Source organism: Rhipicephalus microplus, chromosome 5 (assembly GCF_043290135.1).
Source record: "Rhipicephalus microplus isolate Deutch F79 chromosome 5, USDA_Rmic, whole genome shotgun sequence".
In the NCBI taxonomy this organism is placed as follows: domain Eukaryota; kingdom Metazoa; phylum Arthropoda; class Arachnida; order Ixodida; family Ixodidae; genus Rhipicephalus; species Rhipicephalus microplus.
Genome location: NC_134704.1, coordinates 184,274,385 through 184,299,766, shown reverse-complemented (window position 1 = coordinate 184,299,766; position 25,382 = coordinate 184,274,385). Strand labels below are relative to the sequence as shown.

General features: G+C 47.5%; 1 protein-coding gene and 1 long non-coding RNA gene across 4 annotated transcripts in view; one reads left to right on the top strand and one right to left on the bottom strand.

Annotated features, from left to right (window-relative positions):
* Positions 1-25,382, bottom strand: part of LOC142818057 (uncharacterized) — a 427,592-nt gene that overhangs the window by 162,475 nt on the left and 239,735 nt on the right. The gene's annotated exons all lie outside the window — the stretch shown is intronic.
* LOC119174065 (protein 5NUC) overlaps positions 1-25,382 on the top strand; it is a 442,987-nt gene that overhangs the window by 216,063 nt on the left and 201,542 nt on the right. The window contains exon 1 of one of the 3 annotated variants that reach the window (XM_075896284.1): positions 16,569-16,613. The exons of the other annotated variants lie outside the window; for them this stretch is intronic. Within the exon in view, the coding sequence (XP_075752399.1) occupies positions 16,584-16,613 (30 nt within the window). The 5' untranslated portion in view covers positions 16,569-16,583. Of the gene's footprint in view, positions 1-16,568; positions 16,614-25,382 lie in introns of those variants that run through there. 3 annotated transcript variants of the gene reach the window in all.

Below are 25,382 nucleotides of genomic sequence, written 5' to 3'. Positions count from 1 at the left end.
TGAACTCAGGTGAGTCACCTCGAAGACGCTGACTTGCCCTCTTGTGTACAGGAGTTAATTCCACCAGATTGACTCGCTGGTAGTCAGGGTAACGCTGCTTTGAGCTCGTGGGGTTGCGATTCATATACAGCACCTTCATCAGAAATGGAGCTATACTGAGACAGATAGGCTAGTAAAACAAACGTATTTGTTAGGGCGAACTTGTGCCCACAACTCTAAGTGACAAAGGTCATCAAAGTTCGAGTCAGCCGAAATCAACGTATGTCCAACTGTCTTCTTCTTCTTAGTAGCCAGAGCACACAAGCACTTGGCGCATGCGAGCCGGAACTGGCCTGGTGCTCGCGCCAAGATGGTCACGGCGCATTACTTGAATGTGGCGAGCCTGTCGCGCCAACATGGGCGTAAGACTCGATGTCATGAGCACTGCAAGCACCCTCAAAAGCGCGCCGAAACAAACAGCGCTGGCCGATCACGCGCTGCGATTCAGGGCGCCAGCAACAGTAGCTTCTCCAGAGCGCACACCACTTCAGTTCCTCCGCAAACAACGCACGCAATGAAAGCGAACACCAGGCAGCATCGAGAGAATTCGACACGGCGACGTAGCAGTCACCGGCGCGAGTCCGTCTGCACACGTATAACATACTAGAAAAATATAGTACGTTCTCTGGTTTTCGCTGGCTACGCACACGTGAGTGGTGTGGAATATTCTCGATCTCGACCACGGCCTGATATAACCAAGCGAAAAAAAAATCACGTAACGGACCGGTCACGGAAGGAACAGTGACAACCAGCACCGGTATGGCCGGTTGTTTTCCTCAGAGAGCAAATTCGGGACGCTTTCCAAGAACTTGTGAAGTGGGCATTATTGGAGAACATTTCAAGATCTGAAGTTTTCTGCATATTTTGTAATGCATGAGATCGCATTGGTAGCGTCATCGGTTTGACTGTTCCCTTTGTTTAGAATATCATACGAGTTATGAATTGACTAGCCAATGCGTATGCATGTGTATATAACGAATGTGCTGCCTTACTAACCAAGTGTTGTTTTTTTTTCGCTAGCTGACTCTTGGCTCTGGTTCAGTGTTTGGACCACAACCGGAGTTTGATGGCAACTAAAGGAACCTAATCTTAATTGTCCAACCTTTTTTGGTGCGTTTCGAGGGGGGGGGGGGCATGCTTCAGCCCTTGTAATCAGGCCTGCGATTGCTTTCCCATTCACGAGATTACTGCCAGGATGGGTGGGTGAGATGGCTAGGTGCTTTGATTCCCCCTCTTTTCTAGCTCGACATTTGTGCTCCTTCATACGGTGCTTTTTCAAAATGGCTGCTTGCCTTGAGCAAATGTTTCAGGGAGAGGGGGGCGTATATACCTTCAAAAAAATAACTCCTGGCAATTAGTTATAACCACGAAGTGCACATAAGTACTCAACGTGCTCAAAGAGGCCGGTGTGACTTGTGAGTCGAGTCTTGGTCGCGGTCGAAAATCCAGTGCGAACCTACACACTATTTCGCGTGAGATCGACACTCATACGGGGGGAGGGAGTGTTCCGTCAGAATCTAGTTTATATTCCTCAGTATTATCATACTTCGGGGGAAAGAAAAACTCAACAAGGAGGCTTTCGCTTCTCCTCAGGAAAAAAAAATTGCGCTTCTTGTTCGTGACACCGCTACAAGTCGGCATCTGGCAGCGTGCCTTAGTACAAACTACTCGTAAAGCGCTTTCTTTCTTCCTAATGCCACTGTGTAACGAGAAGCGGCACGTGCTAGGTATGTGAAGGTAGCTGCTGGCTTTCCTGTGCTCCATGAGAGCTGGGATTCCCGCTTGTTTAGATTTCGCTGAATAATAGCGTGATCCAATGACGAGCTTTGCTGTGAGTCGTGTAGACGCGTACACTCTTAGTCAAATCCTGGCTATACTACACGCCCGCAGGCAGGAAATCAAGTCACACTATCGCCACTTCAAGGCGACTCCGTAGCCGTGTCCCAGAGATACTGGCCCGATTTAAATTGGCCTTCAAAATAGCCGGGATAAAGATCAGCCGGGATTTTAGGTCAAACTTTTCCTCGCAAGATACGGCCTGCGGTTAGGCGTGACATTCCGTAGGCGGCTCGGCCCTGATGCGGTGGCAGACAAAAAAAAGCATTTTTTACGCTTATGAGAGTGGTTTCTCGCCGATAATGCGCCGGATATAACGACTTCAGGTAAGTTGAAAATTTTAGTATCGCAATCACCTGTGATTGCGATACTAAAGGTGCAGTCACAGGGTGGGCTCTGTGACTGCACCTCAACGCAGCCATCTAACCCGCTAATCTTTGCGATGCAGACGATCTTCCATATGATCACCAGCCAGCTACTGCTGACCTCGGTGCGCATCTTTGCCGGTGCGTCATCGGGGTGCGCACTGCCATGCTTCGCAGCGGCGTCGGGATGCTACCACGTGTCACTCGTCACCAGCCGACCCGGGATGACCGTGCCGCCAGGGGAGCAGTGGCTACCGGAGGCCAAAGCATTGTGGACGGCCACACCATCATCGACATCAACAGCTCCGCTGCATATAAAAGCGCACCCACCGCCGGCACCGCCCCGTGGGCTCTGTGACTGCACCTAAACGCAGCCATCTAACCCGCTAATCTTTGCGATGCAGACGATCTTCCATATGATCACCAGCCAGCTACTGCTGACCTCGGTGCGCATCTTTGCCGGTGCGTCATCGGGGTGCGCACTGCCGTGCTTCGCAGCGGCGTCGGGATGCTACCACGTGTCACTCGTCACCAGCCGACCCGGGATGACCGTGCCGCCAGGGGAGCAGTGGCTACCGGAGGCCAAAGCCTTGTGGACGGCCACACCATCATCGACATCAACAGCTCCGCTGCATATAAAAGCGCACCCACCGCCGGCACCGCCCCGTAGGCTCTGTGACTGCACCTAAACGCAGCCATCTAACCCGCTAATCTTTGCGATGTTGACGATCTTCCATATGATCACCAGCCAGCTACTGCTGACCTCGGTGCGCATCTTTGCCGGTGCGTCATCGGGGTGCGCACTGCCGTGCTTCGCAGCGGCGTCGGGATGCTACCACGTGTCACTCGTCACCAGCCGACCCGGGATGACCGTGCCGCCAGGGGAGCAGTGGCTACCGGAGGCCAAAGCATTGTGGACGGCCACACCATCATCGACATCAACAGCTCCGCTGCATATAAAAGCGCACCCACCGCCGGCACCGCCCCGTGGGCTCTGTGACTGCACCTAAACGCAGCCATCTAACCCGCTAATCTTTGCGATGCAGACGATCTTCCATATGATCACCAGCCAGCTACTGCTGACCTCGGTGCGCATCTTTGCCGGTGCGTCATCGGGGTGCGCACTGCCGTGCTTCGCAGCGGCGTCGGGATGCTACCACGTGTCACTCGTCACCAGCCGACCCGGGATGACCGTGCCGCCAGGGGAGCAGTGGCTACCGGAGGCCAAAGCCTTGTGGACGGCCACACCATCATCGACATCAACAGCTCCGCTGCATATAAAAGCGCACCCACCGCCGGCACCGCCCCGTAGGCTCTGTGACTGCACCTAAACGCAGCCACCTAACCCGCTAATCTTTGCGATGCAGGTTAGTAAATCCTACGTGCTGTTTGCAAAAAAACTAGCAATTACATCTTGGTGCAGTTACCGAGCCCACGGTGCTGTCTCGCCATTGCCGCCGAATGTGTTTCCGTTATTCATTCCTTGTTGATGTTGTCAGGAGATGTGGAAACTAACCCTGGCCCTGGCGGAAACGATGCCGTGTTGACAGAACTTCAGAAAATAGCCGCAGGCCAATCCAAAGTAATTACTGAAGTACAGAGCCTCAAATCTCAGCTAAACACTACTGATAGAACATTAACGGATTTATGCAAACGGACGACAGACCTTGAAGCACACTACCAGGCCCTTATTCCTATCCGAAACGACATCGAAAAGATGCGGGCAGACACAAGCAGCATGTCTCGCAAGATCGAGGAGTTAGAAGACCGCCTAGACGACGCGGGAAATCGATCACGTCGAAATAACCTCATCTTGTATGGCATCTCCGACCCTACTGACAGCGAGACATGGAACGATTCCGAAAAAATAATTATCGATTTCTGCCATAATAATCTAGGAATAACCGTAGGACCTCATGACTTCGAAAGAGCTCATCGCCTTGGTCGTCATTCGTTCGGTAGAAATCGCCCCATAATCGTAAAATTCGCATGTTACAAAACAAAGGACTCAATCCTATCAAATGGCCGGAAATTAAGAAATACTAACTTTAGCATTGGAGAGGACTTTTCGCTCTCCGTTCGACACGCGCGAAAACAATTAATAGCATTTGCCAAGGCTAAATCTGCTAAGTTCTCCTTGTGGTATAAAACCCTGCACATCGGTCCGAAACGTTATATTTTTGATAAATTGTCTAGCACAGTTAAAGAAATCACATAGCAGTCGCCCTGTCACCATGTACCTACAAAACGACAGCGCCCGGCACTTGCCACACCGCTCTCATTTTCTGTGATATTTACTAACATCTGCAGTTTCCTTCCAAAGCGCGAACTCTTATCGAACATTGTTTTGTCATCCGGAAGCAATATACTGGTACTAACTGAAACTTGGCTCAACGATAACGTTTCGGACGCTGAAATTCTGACTGACTTACCCGAATTCCACGTATATCGTAGCGACCGAAAGTGCACTCGTGGGGGTGGTGTTCTGGTCGCAATTCACCAAGGTATATTATGTTCCGTTGTACACGTAACGTCCGACATTGAATCATTATGGCTCATTTGTCACGCTCCTCCCCTAACAGTACTTCTTGGCGTTTGTTATAGGCCACCGCATACTAATCCACACTTCTGTAGGCACCTAAACAATAGCCTAAGGCAACTTGTTGCCACTTACCCCAATGCTCGCATCCTTCTCTTTGGCGACTTCAATTACCCGAACATCAAATGGCATAACCTAGGCATGTCCTCATTATTATGTCATGCAGAGGCTAAAAACTTCATTGACGTATGTTTAAATTTTAACCTGAATCAGTTAGTCTCGGAACCAACACACGTTACGCAAGAAACAGCAAACATCCTAGACCTAATAGTAACTAACAGTCCTGAGAACCTTTCATCTATCAGTTATCTCCCAGAAATCAGCGACCATAAAATCATACATGCCCTATTTTCATTCAGTTCTGCTCCGAAGTACACATCCGCAAAAACAATATGCCTTTACGACCGGGGAAACTACGATGCAATAACTGAAGACCTTAACACCTTTTTTTCTGAGTACAAATCAGTGTTTCCCACTCGCACAGTACATGAAAACTGGTCAATATTCAAAAATAAATTAAGTGTGCTCACTAATATGTTCATTCCGAGGGTTACCTTCCATACTAATCACAATAAGCCATGGTTTTCTGTACGTTTAAAACGGCTGGAAAATGAAAAGAAACGGCTCTTCCGTTCGGCCAAACGCCGTGACACGCGGAGTGACTGGGATAAATACTTCGAAGTGGAAAAATCATATCGAGTTGAGATCCGGAACGCCAAGCATACATTTTATCACGATGACTTACCAAAGCTACTAACCAGCAACCCCAGAAAATTTTGGCAACTTTTAAATCCAAAGCAGACTCACGACATCCCACTGACTAACGACGCGCACGAACCAGTGACAGACCATGAATGTGCGGAAATATTTAACACCGCATTCGCATCTGTCTTTACTCAAGAACTTGACGCACCTTCATAATCACCATCAGTTAACATCGAAGCATTCATGCCAACTATCTCATTTTTCGAAGAAGGCATTGCGTCCGTAATCGATAACATGAAGCTTACATCATCAGCCGGTATGGACTCAATTAATTCTAAGCTACTGAAGAATGGTAAATCAATTTGTGCCGCCTATTTATCTTTGATTTTTTCACAGTCACTCACCTCAGGAATCAATCCAGATGACTGGAAAACAGGGAAGGTCGTTCCAGTGTACAAATCGGGTAACAGAGACTCACCCTTGAACTACCGCCCCATTTCATTAACTAGTGTACCCTGTAAAATCATGGAACACGTCATTTACTCTCAAATCGCAAGTTTCTTGGACTCGTGTAATTTTTTTCATCGATCACAACATGGATTTCGTAAAGGTCACTCCTGCGAAACACAACTAGCAATATTTCTTCACGACTTGCACACTAACCTAGACCGTAACATGCAGACTGATGTAAATTTTCTAGACTATGCGAAAGCGTTCGATAAAGTTCCTCACCGCCGCCTTTTGCTAAAACTTTCACACCTGCACCTAGACCGTAACATTCTTCGTTGGATTGAACAGTTTCTCACTAACCGTTCTCAGTCAGTCTTTGTTAATGGCCACCTATCTAACTCTCTCCCAGTCACATCAGGCGTTCCCCAAGGATTTGTCCTCGGTCCCCTTCTTTTCCTAATATATATTAACGACTTGCCCGACCATGTATCCTGCAGCATCCGCATGTTCGCGGACGACTGTGCCATTTACCACACTATCAGTAACCAGCATGATCACCTGTATCTCCAAACCAACCTTAACCACGTGCTTAATTGGTGTAACACATGGTTAATGACCCTTAATCCTTCTAAATGTAAACTCGTGTTTTTTTCTCGTCGCCACAGCCCGTATCGCTTCCAGTATTCCATTGTTAACACCGCAATTGAATCAGTACTGTCTTATAAATATCTTGGAATAACCTTGTCTTATGATTTATCATGGCATACACACATCGCTAATGTAGTTTCAGCATCTAACAAAGCACTTGATTTTCTCAAATGCCATCTCCGCCTAGCCCCCCTACATGTAAAATTACTTGCGTACAAATCTTTAATCAGACCGAAATTAGAATATGCATCTGCCATATGGAGCCCACATCAAGCGTATTTAATCAAAGCATTAGAAGCGGTACAAAACCGTGCTGCCAGATTCATTCACTCATCTTACTCATACGATATCAGTATTTCATCTTTGAAAGCGAAATCTGGACTGCCACTTCTTTCTTTGCGCCACCGCACTGCAACTCTCGTGCTTTATCACACGTTATTTCATTCTTCCCTCAATCAGCCACCTTATATAGTAGCCGCAGCACGCATATCTCATCGAACCAGTCATCCATTTCAGGTTTCCCGTCCATCTTCGCGCACCACTGCCTTTTCTGCCTCGTTCTTTTTTTCGAGCAGCCACGGACTGGAACGGCCTCCCCCGGGACATCGCCAACGTCGCCTCATCATCTGCCTTTCAAGACCGTGTTATTGATCATCCTCAATGCTAAAACAACTTTTACTGCTTATTGTTAACCTAAACAAAACCCCACCCCTTATGTAATGCCCCTCCTAGAAAGGAGGGCCTTTAAGGTAATAAACTGAACTGAACTGAACCTATATTTCCAAGATTAGCATGCAAAGCACAGCCCTAGAATTGAACTCAGGACCACATCCACGTGAAGCAGATGTCTTACCCATGGCACCACAGTGCCACCACGCGAACACGAGTCTTCTTCCGGGCTATTTATCTACCAAGTGGACTTTTGCAAACCATGTTCGGAACCTTGAACTGTTTTTGTGCCATGTGCATGCATTTGATCAGCGAATAGTTTGTAGGGCTTCATGAACTCGAGACAACCACGGAGAGCACTTTCGGCTCCGACCTCGATTTATGGTGCGCCGTTCCGCAAGAACAAATAACGTGTGTTTGAGAGTCGTTTTATTGCTTCCCCGTGAACTGCGGGTGTTAAGCTCACGGAAATTCGCGGATGAGGCTGTGTTCGGCTGTCGAAACCTGCGTATACGTTTCTCGCGCGTGCGTGTGCTGTGAGAAATTTCGCTGATTTGTGTCGGGAGGTACACTAGTGTCAGTAACAGCAACCTATTCTCAGCTGTTTGAAGACAATGCGCTTTCACACGGAAACGTTGCATGGGTATTTTAGCGTGCCTACTCTAACATTTGCATTTCGTACGCCCGAACTGCCGCGAGCTGCACGCTGGGGCAGTGGCACCTTTTTGGCATTTTAATGATAACTTATTTCTGCAACTAGAATTTACGCACATTATTTTGCTGTATAGAGTGCTTTTTACTCATTTTCAGTCTTTAACTGATCTTATTTATGGGGGGGGGGGGGGGGTGGCTACTCTTACCTTTATTCAGCATCATACCGCTGTTCAAGTGAATGCCGAAACGGGCGCCAAGATCAAGTATGACGTACACAAATTAGCGATGGACAGGTCGGTCTCCCTCCAAGTAAATAATGCCTCTGCACATCTCTTTCGCGAACGTCGGCGTGCAGTCGGGGTCAAGAAATGGTGCAGAACAAACCTCAAAATACTGCGTCTCTCATAATCATATGGTTTTGGGACGCTAAACCCCACATATCAATCAAACCTCAAAATATTTATTGTTACTGCTAGCAGTTGCTCTTTAAAAAATGGGGATTTTCATAGCTGGTACATTATCTCCACAGCAGTACACTGGTTGTCTTGGTCGCCGTTCGCTGTTACAAATCCATGCTGGAATATGATAACTATACTTCATATTAAAAAGAATGAGCAAATATCGGTGACATATGCTCTCCTGCTGACTTTGATTGATTGATATGAGAGGTTTATCGTCCCAAAACCACCATATGATTATGAGAGACGCCGTAGTCGGAGGCTCAGGCAGTTTCGACCACCTAGGGTTCGTTAACGTGCATCTAATCTGAGCACATGGGCCTACAACATTTCCGCCTCCATCGGAAATGCAGCCTCCGCAGCCGGGATTCGAACCCACGACCTGCGGGTCAGCAGCCGTCTACATCTGCCACTAGACCACCGAGGCGGGGCTCTCCTGCAGACTTCAGCACCTGACTTTTGACTTCTGTACTTGATGTTCATCATCAAATTACGCAACCACTAATCAAACATCGAACAATTGATTTTCAATTTTGATCTTTTTCTGTCTCGCGGCCTTCGATTTGTTTCTTTTTTTGCCATGCTTTCCTAAAATCATCAGTTCAACTTGTTTCGTAGAACATGAGCATCAACATACATAGGCCACTGTTTCAGTAAGCTGTCGCGCGTGCACTAGTGCTCTTTTATTTAGTGCATGACAGTGTCGTACCTCCACAACTGATGAACGGAAAGTTGTTGGTACCCTTCATTGAAGTCAAAAGAGTAACAATGGGACTGCGAATTCCAGTGTATGGCCGAATGCAGAGAGATGTAAGATATCTTGCATAAAGCGTGCCATATAGCACTGGAAAATGTTTCCGTCCCAGGCCATCTTGTAGAAAAACGACCATCACAAGACAGCGGGACCAAACAAGACGGACAAATGCCACGGCATGCAGATGGCGGTGAACGTGACGCCAGCGCCAGGCGCCTGGCTGGCGTGGCGACGGCGGGGGGAGGAGGGGGCGTTTCTTTTTCTTTTTTTTCCGCGCTCGCGCTTCTGCGTAAGAATGGTTCTGCGCCAGGCTGGCGCGATGGAGAGGGCGGCTCTCCCCCTTTTTATTTTTTTCCTTCTTGCACCGGCTCTTACCGGCAGTATGCGTGACTTCCGCGCCGCACGATGTCATGTATAATTTTTATTGCTGGGCGCCCTATATACGGGATTTTAGTCAGTGCGCAGGACACCGCCTATGTGCCGTTCGTTATCCAGCACCTAACTGAGAGTGTAGTCCATGAAAAGAGTGCTGCCATGTGAACAATGCCTTCGGCTACCGTCATCACCTATCAGTCGTTCATTTGCACTTTGTCCGACAACAAAGGGAAGGCGTACGTAAAATAAGAAATAAAACTGTATCTAAGCGAAACAGTGAGAAAAAACGAGGACTCGGACAGAAACAAACAGGAACAAGCGTTGAACTACCAATGAATGCCTTCATTTGTGCAAGCACGAATAAATACGCTTCAAGCTCGAACGCATGCACTTTTAATGAAGTAAAACCACGTGACTGCTGTCACGCGCTATCGTACTGCCGCCTGCCAAACGTCCTTCGAACGAAGCATTCAGCACGCGGGCCATGGCGAAATGATCGCATGAGGCTACCCAGTGTGGTATGGTATGAAAAACTTTGTATTGAGGTCCTGAAGATTATTCTGCGACTGATGCCTGCTGCTCCCGCGTTGGTACAGAGAACCCAAGCCACCCTGAAGCCACACGAGCCCTCTGAACAGCCCTGACTTGGTCCGCCAGCGTGTCACTGTGCAGCATTCACTGCCGCCACCATTCGCCGTGACAAGCTGTACCGGCGAATGCCGAGCAGCGCCAGAGCATGTGTTCAAAATCTAGCAAGCTCCGACACCTAATACAACACACCGAAACCCCGCGGTCCGGATTAAATTTATTCATGACGATCGGGTTGGGGTACGTCTAATTCTGAAAAAGTCCTAATGTAACTGCCTGTGGCCTGTTGCATCTAGATTGTGGCAAGAGGAATTACCTGCGTTTTAAGTAGTATAGTTTGGTTATACCGTTGTACGTTAACAGCTGGCTCCTAAACTCAGAAGCGGGAGATTCAGCCACGCCTCGGGAATATCACGGCACACTAATCCTCGTGTTTCCCTGTGCGCCACTTCGTTGAGGTTTGGCGGGGCTCCCTCCACTGAACCCATGTGCGCCGGAAACGAAGGGGTGGTATGCCGAGTGATGTCTTTTCCCTGCAGCAGTCTGCAAGCGGGTTCGGTGGTAACTATACCACCGAGAAGGCGTTTTTGCAACGCGAGAGTCACTAAAAATGAAGCTATGCCCGAATCAATGAGTGCTAAAGTTATAGCCGCCTTCTCAGTGACTCCCAGATTTTTCGTATAAACACAAGCAGCATTTCGACCGTGCCCTTTATAATCTAGCACCACCACCCCCGAGTAAGCATCTTTTCTGTTCATCCATGATGCGTCAACAAACGCAGATTGTTCCTCCTGATCCTTTGCCTCGCGCAACAAAGCCGTAGCTCTCGCCATTCGCTTCCCTGCATTATGAACAGTGTGCACATTTCGCGGAAATGGACGAACTATGGTATTAGCCCTGATAACCGCGGTTAACTCATGTAGGCGCACAGTTTCACGAGTCGCTGCCTATTCATCGACTGACTGTAAGATATGCCTACCAGCTAGCGTATCCAGCAACTGCTCTCTCTGTGCTGTACACTGTGCTTCGTCAATTTCATCAAGAGTATTATGCAAACCCAGCCGCAACAACATATCATTTGACGTACTCACATGTAGACCAAGCGCCGCTTTAACGGTTTTTCTAACTAAAGCTTCCAATTTGTCTTTCGCCCCCTTTTGTAATTTAGCATAGCAGTTAAATACGAAATATGGCACAAAATAAATGCGTGAACAAGCGCGTCGCACCTTCACCTCCTAATCCTCTGTGCCTGTTAGAGATCCTTCGGATAAGTCTTATGACCCCCTCTGTCTTCTTGGTAATACGCTAAATTGTTCAATTTATTTGCTTCAATCACCACACCAAGAACCAAAGAGCATCGACTTGTTGTACCAATGACCCATTGCTAGTACGAAGTGTGATGCATGTCTGAGCTTCCGGTATCCAATTCCTTGGCCTACGACCTAACTTCTTGGAGCCGAAGATTAACAACTCACACCTTTAGAGGAATACTTGAGTTCCATAAGAGCCTGATAGTTTTCCGTAAGCGTTACCAGCTTTTGCCACCTAGCCTCAAGCTCTCTGTCACGGCCACTGACACTCCATACCGCGACTTCATCCACGTAGATAGTATAGCCAATACTCTCAACACTATCCAGTACGCTAGCTAGCTTTGACATTGCCAGATTGAACAACATTGGATGGATCCTTCTGGTATACGACGACAACCCGGTTTGACGACTGCGGATTTGATCTCTCCCAACCTGAGACATGTCCTTCTATCGACAAGGAAAGACTTAACAAAATGAAAAAGCCGTTTTTTGAGATTCACGTCTGCTCGACCTGTAGAATGAAGCAGTGTCGGAGATTGTTGAAAGCTTTTCCACATCAAATAGTATTTTAGTGTCCCTTGTCTGCCAATAAGTAGGTGATGCTTAATCTTGAGCAAGGCATCTCGAGCCGAGAGGCTTACGGGTAAACCTACCGTCGAGTGCAAAAAGACCCTTCATCACAACCTAACGCGTTAGCATACTCACATGACATGTTGAGTGAGCTACCCCAAACACAATGTTAGCAAAATACATCTCAGATTTTCCAGCCCTACGGTTTTTCCCGGTTTCGGTAAGATAACAGTAGTCGCAACTTTTCACTCTACTGGCGAAGTTCCTTCCTTTCATCAAATACTTATCTCCCTCGCGAAGAACTCAACAGACTCCTCGTCTAAGTTTCTTAACATTTGATTGGAAATGTCATATGGTCCTGATGCTGATCGACTGTTCAGATCCTGCAATGTCATGCTTATATCACTTTAAGTAAATTCCTTTTCCATAATTGATTGGAAACGTCATATGGTCCTGATGCAGATCGACTGTTCGGATCCTGCAATGTCATGCTTATATCACTTTCAGTAAATTCCTTTTCCATGATGTATTCTCACCCCCACCATATTTCAAAAGAGGTCAGATGTAACCTGGCAGATTTCCAGTGGAATGTATCTCAACAAAATTCTTCAGCATCTCTTCCTCTGCGGAGTAACGGCACGCCATGTGGACCAGCTTATTTATCACCGTTCTCTTATGACACTTATAATTGGTCTCATTCAGTGAATTTCTGAGTAAACTCAAGGCGCCCCCTCCCCCTATTTCACAACTAACCATCAACAGAATTACAAACTTATCCCATTGCTGCTTGCACAATACCCGACAGTGGTCTTCAATTTTTTTATTAACAATTGCTTTACGCTTTCTTCACCTTCTGTTCAAACACTGACCCCTCCACCTTGCCAGCAGTGACTGTTTCACTTCTAACAAGCGTGCCAGACGACTATTCAATTTCTTTGTGACGGTATCTGTCTTAAGTTCTTCAGTGGTCATCTCAACGTCGCTGTTATGATGACTAGTCTACTCTTTGAAGGTGAACTCATTTTTATTATCTTAGTTTCTCTGTTCTCTCTATTTACAGTGCATCCCAGTCAACAACCTTGAATGGTCACTCCTTTTTATGAGCGACATCCAAAGTAATGGTTGGTAGGTAAATATCACCACTTAAATCTATATTAAAATTTGACCAGGATGATTTCACCACCCCGCAAACAAAAGTACGATCCGGTGTCGAATATCTACATGTCGGTGTGGCGCAAAAAGTGAGATACGAAGGGTCTGTATTGCGAGATCAATTCAAGTGTAGGGCGTGTTTCCAAAGCATCTCCGCTTTAATTGTGCTATAAGCATGCTTACAGACATGATAGGAAGCATTAAAGTCCCCTTCAATAAGCAACAGCGCATTGTTGCATTACGCGCATGCATTAATTATCATGTTTAGACGTGTCATTGACCTACGTCGTGTAATTCCGAGTTTGGTACATGTGAAGCTAGCGAAATGGCAGCGAGCGCATCCTGAGCGTAGTATGTAGTCATGTTGTTACATGATACGTATCTCATGTTTCTCATGTTTGCATCAGTATCATACCTTCGTCATTCATTCACGTCCCGTAATGCCAAATTTGGTATAAGTGAAGCTAAAGAAACGGCATCCAGTGCACCATAAGCGTGGCATGTAGTCACATGTTGTTCCATGGCACGCATCTTATGATTATTATGTTTGCACCAGTTACATACCTTCGTCATCTATTCACATACCGTAATACCAAATTGGTATATGTGATGCTAGTGAAACGGCCGCGAGCGCATCATGAGCGTGGCATGTAGTCATGTTACATGGCACGCATGTCATGATTTTCATGTTAGCGTCTGTCGCTTGTGTTCACCATGCAGTCATGTCATACCATATCAGTTTTGCAACATGCCATGTGAACGAAACCACCGCAAGAGCTGCAGGACAATGAAATGTAACTTATGACATTCATGGCATACTTTTCATGATTTTCTTGTTATGGTTTATCAAAAATATATTCTTCATAGAGTTATGTTATGCCATACCAAGTTTGGTATCAATATCATTATCGAAACGGCAAAGAGTGCTAAAAGTCATAGGCAGACAGACAGACAGACAGACAGACAGACAGACAGACAGACAGACAGACAGACAGACAGACAGACAGACAGACAGACAGACAGACAGACAGACAGACTAACGGGCGGACAGGCAGGCACTCTCAAAGTTGCCGAAGTTCGCTAAGAAGTGTTCCGCATTTAATAACTACAATTGCTTGAGCAGATGCCTCGAATACGGTGAGCAGACGACACGGCGCGAATGAATGCGCGTGTACAGGGGCTAAGCACACTTCCTATTGACTGAGGGGTCTGTAGGAACTTCGGAAACGGAGTATAATGCTATGTTTGACTGTTGGATCGGGGCGCTTTAGAGTGCTCTCGTGAGAGAGAGTGGGGCTGCGTCGTTTTTGTTTCCTCAGCCTCTTTGCGCTCCGAAGCGACCAGCCAAGATGGCATAAGAAATGCTCCGCATTTAAAAGAGGGGACACCGCACAGACACCGTCGCCTGTCTAGTTGTCTTCTCCGCAGCCACACGTGCATGGCACACTCAACATCTGATGTGTACGAGTGTGTGAAACGAACGTTGCACTGAATCTCGACCTCCAAGGTAGTGCAAGTGCGATATGCAGCGTGCGTGATAACTAAAAGTGGACTGCAGGTCTTTGGGTCCAATCGAAGTCTTTAGTGAATTATTGCCCATCAGTAGCCATTTGCATGTTCCAGTAAGAAACACCAGTTCATCACTGCGTGTCTTGCCCCTCCCCAGGTCTGTCTGCTTCTCAATGCCGCGATGAGCGCAAGCGTCGACGTCACCGCCAGCGTAAGGTATAGAGCCCACTGCTTTGCATCCACTACTGGTTTGGTTTAGCGGGAGATTGTGTAACTTTTTACATTTAGAACTGTCCATGACTAGAATTTTTCTTTTTGAAATACGTTAAACGCCACTGGCGTAACTAGCGCACATGATTGATTTTTAAGGCGTGAAAAAATACAACTACAAGAGAGTAAATGGGGGGGAGTGGCCACCAACGTACACCAGCTCTCCCAACAAAAAGTTGTCTTAAGCAACGCACAACTGTTTCGCAACATGCAAGCGTCTAATACATTTGAGATCATTGATAAATCATACAGCGCGAGAAAAAAACTCAACATAAGGAAACGTAGTAGACAGTATAAGGGCTCTAGTACGTTTTTTTTTCCGGCCTCTCACTCTCTCGCTCAGCAATTTTTTTAATTATGCACAAACTGTATGTAGACAGCACTCGACACTTCTGAATTGTATTTGAGGACACCACCTATTACATGCTGATGACTTAAGACGCACCAGCACAGATAATTGAAGAGAAGCCGTTACTAGGCGTCAGGACCACTCTACACCGCGACGGCAACTCTGGCTTCCAATATTTTTGGCAGTATGGGTCATTCATATTTATGTTAGGTAAGGGTTGGTACTGGTGACTTCATTAGCAGGTCCTACGTTTTCTTTTTCGCATAGCTCGAATGAACAAAAATGGTACAAGCAAAATTGTCTTACCACAGCCAAAATATGTTTTTTTTATTCTATATACGTTGAATTATAGACTTGAAGGCACAGAGCATGTCCGTCCTTTTCATTGTTTACCTTTGCAGGCGTGTTATTTTCTGCGTATGTAGTAGCAGTTAACCTCTGGGCGAGTAAACTAACGGGTACAAGGTGAAGTAAGAAATAGTAAAGCAGCACACTTAAGGTGATTGGGACCTGGTATCACTTGATCTGCAGCATTCATACTTTATAGTTAGCGACAAACGTTTGGTTTGGTCGCCAAGGCTCATAACGATGTATGTGACGTGACAAAGGCTGCTCCCGTTCTACGCGATAAGGAAGTCGTATAGCACTTTAGCCTCAAAAACGACCCCGCGCTGACTGCAATCAAGCAGGTTATCTGTAATTTGGGCTATAAAACACGCGAGATAACGCGCACCCTCCATGAAGCAAGTAATGGGTAGGTTTTCACACCTGAGTGAGTATGCGTCATTGTACAAAGCTTTCCACGCAGAAGGTCATCTCAGCCACGCTCATTTGTTGCGTATCATTCTAACTCGTGCCCCTCTCATCAGCCGGCTGTACTCAACAAGCCTGTAAAGTGCGCAGCGAACACACTGCCCCCTATAACATTCAAGCACTCAGAAGGGAGATCCGCATGCATGAGACCGCTGAAGTAGGCTTCCTCGTGGTGTAACTCGGTAATTGTGCAGTGTAGATTTCTTGTTAGTCAAGATCCTTCACCCTTTACGAGTGTTGACTCGGAAGGTCTAGTACAGCTCGTTTTATTGCAGATCACTTGATCTTAGTTTATTGTGGAGGTATAGTGGCTACAGTGCTCCACTCCTGATGCCAGCCGCGGCGGGCACATTTCGGAGGAAGCGAAATGCTAGAAGCCCGCGTATACTACACTGTGTCAGCGCACGCTGAAAAGTCTCAAGCAGTGTAACTGTCCGAAGCCCTCCACTATACGACCTACATCATGAATTATGTCAATATTTTGGCATGTAAAATCAAAGGTATTATAACTATTTTACCGCATGTGCATGTATTATGGCATCTGCGAATTCCTTTACGCGTGCCTAATCATGCACCTGTCTTGTGTGATATTGAAGAATCGGATCCCATTTTGCAGTTCGGCAATATTATGTGTGACTTCAATTTGTAATAAACGAGACAATAGCTTAGAATTGAGCTTTGCCTACGTGAAATTGATGGCCAATTATTTTTTAAAGATTTACTATTTGTGTCACATTTTGTCTTCTGAAGTTCAATAGAAAAACATAATCTCATAAACTTCGTGCAACACTCATAGTAAAAAAAAATCTCAGCATATCCACGGAGTGAATGATGATGAGTGAGGCGAAGCGTCCGTCTATCCGTCTGTCCGTTCGTTCTTGCTTCCGTCTGTCCGTGCGTATGTCCACACGTCTGCTGGTCCATGCGTCCGTTCATTCGCCCGTCCATTCGTCCGTGCGTACGTCCATCCATACGTTCGTCGTCTGTCTGTCTGTCTGTCTGTTCTTGCGCCTGTTTGCCTGTCTGTCTGCACGTCCATCCGTCTGTAAATTTGTCTGTCTGTCTTTCCGTATGTCCACTGCCTGTCTCTCTGGATGCCCGCCCGTCCATATGTCCATCTGTCTGTATGTCTATTCGTCCATCCGTCCGTACATCCATTGAACACTCCAAGTACGCTATGTCACAAGTTTTCAACATATATTTGTGGCATGCGGAGTGGATGGAGGATGGATTCCAACATAAAGCGTAACGGTCATTTATTAACGTGGCAGCAGCAGTAGGGCAAGCATGCCGATGCTTCACTCGAACGGTTAGAGAAACAATGAATCTTCTTGCGAGCTTGCAGCCGTTTAACGCCGAGTGAAAAGATAGTGAGGTGGAGCTGCGTTGAGAGCTGTGCAGATTGTGTCGCCAAATATTCATCATATACAAGTACCGCTGTCGCAGGCCCCGTTAATTAGGGAGGCGATCGCCGGGCTAATTCCAAGGGCTGAAGTACCGGCCCCCTCGAACTGCCCCACGAAGTCACGGACAGTTTAGAAGTGGTCCTATTTGGCGCGCCAGCAGACGCCAGCTGTGGTCTAAAGAACGAGTCAGAGCCGAGAGTTGATAAACAAAACAAAATTATATTGTTACGTGATTTCGGCTGACTGAAACAGGGCATAGTGGGACATACCTAAGAAAGGTGCCTCAGACAGATAGTGAAGAAGTGGACGTTGTCGGATAGCTGCGTTGAGGCTGCAGACTGACTACTGTTATTTTCCACGTAACATTTTGGTGGAGGTGCTGGATACTCTTCTGACAATGGAGCTACGCAGTGAACGCCTCCTTAAGTCTGCTACCATGGCTCCGGGTGAGGATACGGCTTCGCCACCTACCTCAACAACGACAGCAACCCAGTACGTTGCCCCAACGCAACACCGTGATCCCAGTACCTTTACTGAAGAGGACAATGCGAATGTGGACAAGTGGCTTAGTATGTACGAGCGCGTCAGCAAGCAATATGGCTGGGACCCAACCGTTATGCTTGCGAATGTCATTTTCTATCTTGACAAGACCCCTCGCATCTGGTTTGAGACCCATGAGCACGAAATCACAAGCTGGAAAATGTTTAAACAACAGCTCCGTGACCTCTTCGGCAACCCTTTTGGTCAACAGCTTGATGCCCGAAAGCAATTGGCCGTAAGTACACAGATGTCCACTGAGCCCAACTTGACTAATATTCAAGACGTCTTAGCGTTGTGTCAAAGGGCCGATCCCGACATGACTGAGCCCGACAAGATTTCGCACGTTTTAAAAGGAATCGTCGACGATGCGTTCAGCCTGCTTGTATTTACCATCGTAACGACCATCGAGTCGGGATCAAAGAGTGCCGCCGTCTCGAGCAGGCGAAGAGTCGACGCATTTTGCAGCAGTTCCAGCGCCTACCCAACACCGCGGCAACGTCATCTTGCGAAGCCACTCCTTGTCATCCGTCGACAACCGAAGACGTGACGCGCATCGTGCGACGTGAACTCGAGGCCGCTTACCGGGCTGCCAACAAACCAACGTTGCCCGACGCCTCAACGCCAGCTGTCGCCTTGATCCAGGCTGTTGTCCGCCAGGAATTCGCTAACCTTGGTATCCTGTCCACTGCACCCACTCTGGATAATACTGGTCCCTCGATAGCTTCTGTGGACAAGAGACGTCGCCGTCCGTGCTCTATTCGAACCAGGAACCCGTCTGAATGGCGAACAGCTGATGATAAGCCAATCTGCTTCCGCTGTGGTCGCGCAGGACACATCGCTCGTTACTGCCGCAGCCAAATGCCATCTATGTCTTCTGGCTCGTATCCCGGTTACAAAAACTCATTCCGTCCACTAAACCACCGTTATCCGACCCGCAAGGAGTCTACAGCATTTACTGCCCCTGAGGACTACGGCCACCCTGTCTCGTCGTCACCACCGCCTCGAAGCCGCCCTTCTCGTTCAAATACGCGTCGCCGCTCTCCCTCGCCATCGTTTAACCGCCACATGTCCCCGGAAAACTAGGCTGCGCAGCTTTTCGAGGCGAAGCTGCCCTGTCGACCTTACCCAAAAATCTAGTGTCGTACAAGTTGCAGATGGCGCAACAGTCTCTGTCGTCAGTATGTGCACAGTTCAACTTACCGTAGCCGGTCATCAAGTGGCCGTCCTTTTTACCGTGCTTGCAACATGTCCCCACGACCTCATACTAGGCCTTGATTTTCTTGCCGCCAATTCTGCTCTGATTGATTGCTCCGCTGGTATGCTCCGTCTAGAACTGCCACAAATCAGTGACGCCCCGTACCAACCTACATGCCGATTACAATGCAGCGACCTTGTTCACCTGCCCTCCAAAACTGTGACGTACGCCGATTTTCTGTGCTCACCAGCTGTGCCCGACAGTGACTATTACGCTACGCCTCTCACCGACGTACTCCTTGCGCACAATGTTGCAGTATTACAGATAACAAAACTTGTCTACCACTTGTAAATTTCGGCTACATGAATCATGTGCTTCCACAAGGCATTTCCGTGGCCCACCTGTGTCCGTTGCTCGATTCACAAATTGAAATCCTTGCCTTGGACACCCTTGTTTCACCGCATCGCACATCACTCGCAACACGTTCGGGCAGACGTCAAGTTGTAGACATGATCGCCACTGATCTTCCGCCTCCGCAATTTGAAGCCCTACAACATCTTCTCGAGGCCTACCAGGATATTTTTGATTTTGGCGACCGACCTCTAGGGCACACGTCCTTTGTGCAACAACGCATACACACAGGTGATGCCAACCTTGTTCACCAGTGTCTCTACAGAGTGTCTGCTTTTGAGCGGAGCATAATTCAGAAGGAGGTGAACAAGATGCTAGCGAAGGACATTACTGAACCATCCTCCATTCCCTGGGCATCCCCGGTGGTATTAGTTGAACAAAAGGACGGATCGTGGCGATATTGTGTGGACTATCGCCACCTTAAAAACATCACCAAGAAAGACGCATACCCTCTGCCCCCCATTGACGACGCTCTTGATTGCCTCCATGGTGCCGCCTACTTTTCTTCCATCGATCTTCGCTCTGGTTATTGGCAGATTGCCGTGGACCCCATGGACCGAGAGAAGACGGCTTTTGTGGCATTCGATGCTCTCTACCAATTCAAAGTCATGCCTTTCGGCTTATTTAATGCCCCCACCACCTTTGAACGAATGATGGACTCCCTGCTCCATGGATTCAAGTGGTCTACGTGTCTTTGTTATCTTGATGACGTGGTTGTGTTTGCTCCCACCTTTGAAGCGCACCTTGAGAGACTGTCGAAAATTCTTGGTGTATTATGTCTCGCTGGCCTTCAGCTGAATTCATCCGAGTGCCGGTTTGGTCGCCGTCGCATTGCAATACTTGGACATATTGTTGACGCTTACGGCGTACAGCCTGACCCAGAAAAGTTCGAGCTGTGAAGCACTTTCCTGTGCCAAAAACCACAAAAGATGTCCGCAGCTTTGAGAGGCTCTGCTCCTATTTTCGGTGGTTCATCAAGAACTTCGCGGAAATCACTCGGCACCTAACAGATTTACTCAAACAAGATGAGACGTTTACCTGGGGTCCCTCGCAAGCAGCAGCATTCTTCGACCTGACCACTTTGCTTACTTCTTATTCTGTGCTGGCTCACTTCGACCCTACGGCACCGACCGAATTCCGCACCGATGCCAGCGGTTACGGAATAGGCGCTGTGTTGGCTCAGCGACAACGTGGGCAGCATCGCGTGATAGCTTATGCCAGCAGGCTGCTGTCCCCCTCGGAGCGTAATTATTCCATCACAGAGCGCGAATGCCTATCGTTGATGTGGGCAGTCGCGAAATTTCGCCCTTACTTATGCGGTCGACCATTTATAGTTCTCACCGACCACCACGCTCTTTGCGGGCTCACCTCCCTCAAAGATCCCTCAGGTCGTCTCGCCCGCTGGGCACTCCCCCTCCAGGAGTATTCTTACAGCGTAGTGTATAAATCAGGAAAACTGCGCAAAGATGTGGATTGTCTCTCACGCTACCCTGTGGCCGACTGCGATCCTACGAGCACTGATTATGTGGGTTGCGTCCTTTCCATCTCCCAGGTGCTTCATATCGGGGACGAGCAGCGTCGCGATCTGGATATCAGCCGCCTAATACAACAGCTCGAATCTTCACCGCAAGACGCTTCTGTTCGCATGTTTACCTTAAAGGACCACACCTTAAATCGGCGTAATTTATCGCCCAATGGTCACGACCTACTTCTGGTCATACCAAAGCACCTGCGCTCCACAGTCCTACGCGAGCTCCATGACGCACCAACCGCGGGTCACCTTGAAGTCTCTCGCACATATGACCGTGTGCATCGCCGCTTCTACTGGCCTGGCTTTTCACGCTCTGTACTTCGTTATGTCAACGCCTGGGAAATTTGCCAGCGTCGCAAAAAGCCGTCGGGACTCCTTTCCGGCTATTTTCAGCCCATCGACATCCCATCGGAGCCATTCTTCCGCGTTGGTTTGGACCTTCTCGGTCCCTTCCCAACATCCGCCTCTGGAAACAAGTGGGTTGCGGTGGCTACGAATTACTCGACCCGTTATGCAGTTGCGCGAGCCATGGCAACAAGCTGTGTTACAGACGTCGCTGATTTTCTACTACGCAATCTGATTTTGTGCCTGGAGTCCCTCGTCAACTGCTGACAGACCAAGGCCGTACGTTCGTTTCGAAAGTGGTTGACGATATCCTGCGTTCCTGCTCTACCCAACATGAGCTCACGACATCGTACCATCCCCAGACAAACGGGCTTACAGAACGTTTAAGCCGCACCCTGACAGGCATGCTATCAAAATACGTCTCGGCCGACCATCGTGATTGGGACCTTGCACTATCCTACGTGACGTTCGCATACAATTCCTCCCGGCATGACACTGCTGAGTACTCGCCATTTTACCTTCTGTATCGACGCGAACCAACATTGTCGTTGGATACCTTCCTGCCGGCTACTGCGCAGTGTACTTCTGAATATGCACGCGACTCTATTACCCGAGCTGATCATGCTCGTCAGCTTGCCCGCCGCAGAATAATGGCGTCCCAAGACTCGCAGAGGCATCGTTACGACGAGCGGCATCACGACGAACACTTCCCCACAGGTTTCCTCATTCTTGTTTGGTCCCTTACGCGACATGCAGGCCTTTCAGAAAAACTTCTCTCTCGTTTCACGGGCCCATATTGCGTGCTTAGACGAGTGACCAACACAACATATGAAATTGTCCCTGATAATCCATCAACCTTTTCTGCTCTGCTGTCAAGGGACATCGTCCACGTACCAAGGCTCAAGCGTTACCACACTGTTCTTGCTGTGGCCCCGTAAACTCGCCGGGTCGGCACTTTTGCCGCCGGGGGTAGTGTTACGTGATTTCGGCTGACTGAAACAGGGCATAGTGGGCCATACCTAAGAAAGGTGCCTCAGACTGAGAGTGAAGAAGTGGACGTTGTCGGTGAGCTGCGTTGAGGCTGCAGACTGACTACTGTTATTTTCCTCGTAACAATATTCCCAAATATGGCAGATCAAACGACACACAAATATGCACACTCGAAATTAGTTCAGTAGAATAGTTCACCAGTCTAACGACAGACTACACTGTACAATCAGATACACTCGAAACAACGGGCACAAACAACAATACTCGCTACAATGCAATCACATGCATCAAACAACTAAGACACTGATTCAGTCTAAAGTTCTTGGATCAAAATTTGATATTCCTTTTCTAAGAAAAACTAACTCAAAGTATAACGCTGTTGTCGATCCGCTGTCCCCGAAGTTGCTCTTCACATGTCCGCACTCCTTTGCCGCAAACACGTCGGCTTCTCACGCGTTGCGAATGCAGGACGCGTATTCTCTCTCTGGCAGTAGACTCACTATTCTTCTGCTGGTAGCACCAGCCTTCACCTTTCAGGTGGAAGCCCTCTTCAATACCTGCTTTGTAACTGACGACAAAAGCCTTCACCCAAACTACGTAGAAAAACCCTATGCACACTTGCGCAAAACTTCCTTCATCTCCCCCTTAAGCACACTGGCGTAAACTGTCTTCATATCCAGATTTTCCTTCTCCTCTGCTCGCTTAAAAGCCTTTCACGCTAGATTTCCGAAAATTGTAATCGTTTCGTCGGTGCGATGCACAGCCGAGGCTTGGGAAAGGGCGAGACGTTTCGAGAGCCGTCAGTGGCACGTGACTCTGCATCAGCATGCCCCTTTCCTTCAAGATCCCTCCAGGGCTTTCTCGGCGGCCGATTTGAGGAGGATGGTCGGGGAAAGTATGCTTTCGAGGGGGAGAGACGGTGCACCCGGGGAGTCTTTTGATGCTTGTTTTTCTTCTTTAGCGTTGACATTGACGTGGCTCTCCGGCGCCTCGTATCGTCACCATCGCCATAATTCGGCGGCGCACGCTATTCTGAGCACTCGTTTGTGACAACCGCCATCCAGCGGACATTTCAAAGACTAAACGAGATGTGTGTACTTACTACTACTACGGCATACATCGAGGACGCACGACTCACGGCTTAAGGTGCTTTGCCCCTAAAAACTGCGCGAAAACAAGGAAGAGCCAGAATAGACCGGATCAACTTCCCTGTCCTATTTCTCCTGTCTCTTCTTTGTTGTTGTCGCGCTGTGTTTTCTTTTTTTACTATGAATGTGCACCAACAAGCTCAAGTTTACACGCTTCGTGTAGCACCATTGTTCGCAAATTATCGCAATCAAGTCTTTTCCAGAGAACCACACTACGTCTCGAATTTACTTTTGAAATATACCTTACTGTTTGTGAAACGTCAATTGTGGTTGCAGTGCTGGCTATCCACTTTTATAAACAATCTATGTACTCCTACCCTGATGCAGCCGTCACAACAGGCTACCGTCAATCGGATTTAGGCGTCATCTGCTGAAATCGATTTATGAAGCAGTGTCCAGGGTTACCATCTTAGTGAACACCAGCAACAGTGCTTTATATCAGGCCACCGCCCCTAGTGTTTCTAAAATCTGTTTTGTTGGCGTTCTTGGCGTCGTAAACGTGTTGGCGTTGTAAACAGCTGCTTATATAAAACATACGCGGCTTTTTAACGTACGTCAGGTGCGCATTTTTACATATCTTCACCTAGAGAGTAATTTGCATTTGCTGGTGTTCATTCCCTTGCTACTTTATAGGCATCACTTGCAAGTGTTTCAAGAGCTCCAGCGCAGCGTCCGAATTCTCATCTGCGGATAAATGTTGCCATTTCGTAGTTTTGTATTGCTAGAAAATTTGTATTAGTTCCTTTTTTCCACACATTGTGATCACTGAGGACCCACTTTCACGAAAGTGATGAGCACTAGTGGCACCGAGTTCAAATAAAATAAACACTGTGGATACTGACTCTTAGGGCGGTGCCAGGACCATGGTGTCAAGTCGAATGAAGGGCAACTTCAAATTACTGAGTTGCTATTCACGACGTTTTACTGTAATAAACTATGATATGCTATGCTGCGCTACAGCATGCTGCAGCTGAGTGGTTAGGGCACTCGCATTGGGATCGAGCCGTACGCTTGTGTGAATGCCGCCTCGTACGAGAATTTCTTTTCCAAACAATTTCTCTCATTCGTTTTCCGTTCACATCCTTCCTTCTCCTTCTCTCTCTTTGTACGCGTTCTCTCGCGTCCATCGTAGTCATTACAGGCCAGGCCTGAGTGTTCTGGGAACGAAGTAGGAGAGGACGACGAAGAGTTAGCGTGCCGATTCATTATGATCATAATTTGCGTTGCCGACAAAATATAGCAGCATCAATGCTGAAATGGATCTTTAGGGGTGAAGCTTATTATGGTCCAAGCCAGCACAGCATAAGCGAGCACAGCGATTCTGCATACATACATACATACATACATACATACATACATACATACATACATACATACATACATACATACATACATACATACATACATACATACATACATACATACATACATACATACATACATACATACATACATACATACATACATACATACATACATACATACATACATACATACATACATACATACATACACACATACATGCATGCATGCATGCATGCATGCATACATACATACATACATACATACATACATACATACATACATACATACATACATACATACATACATACATACATACATACATACATACATACATACATACATACATACATACATACATACATACATACATACATACATACATACATACATACATACAT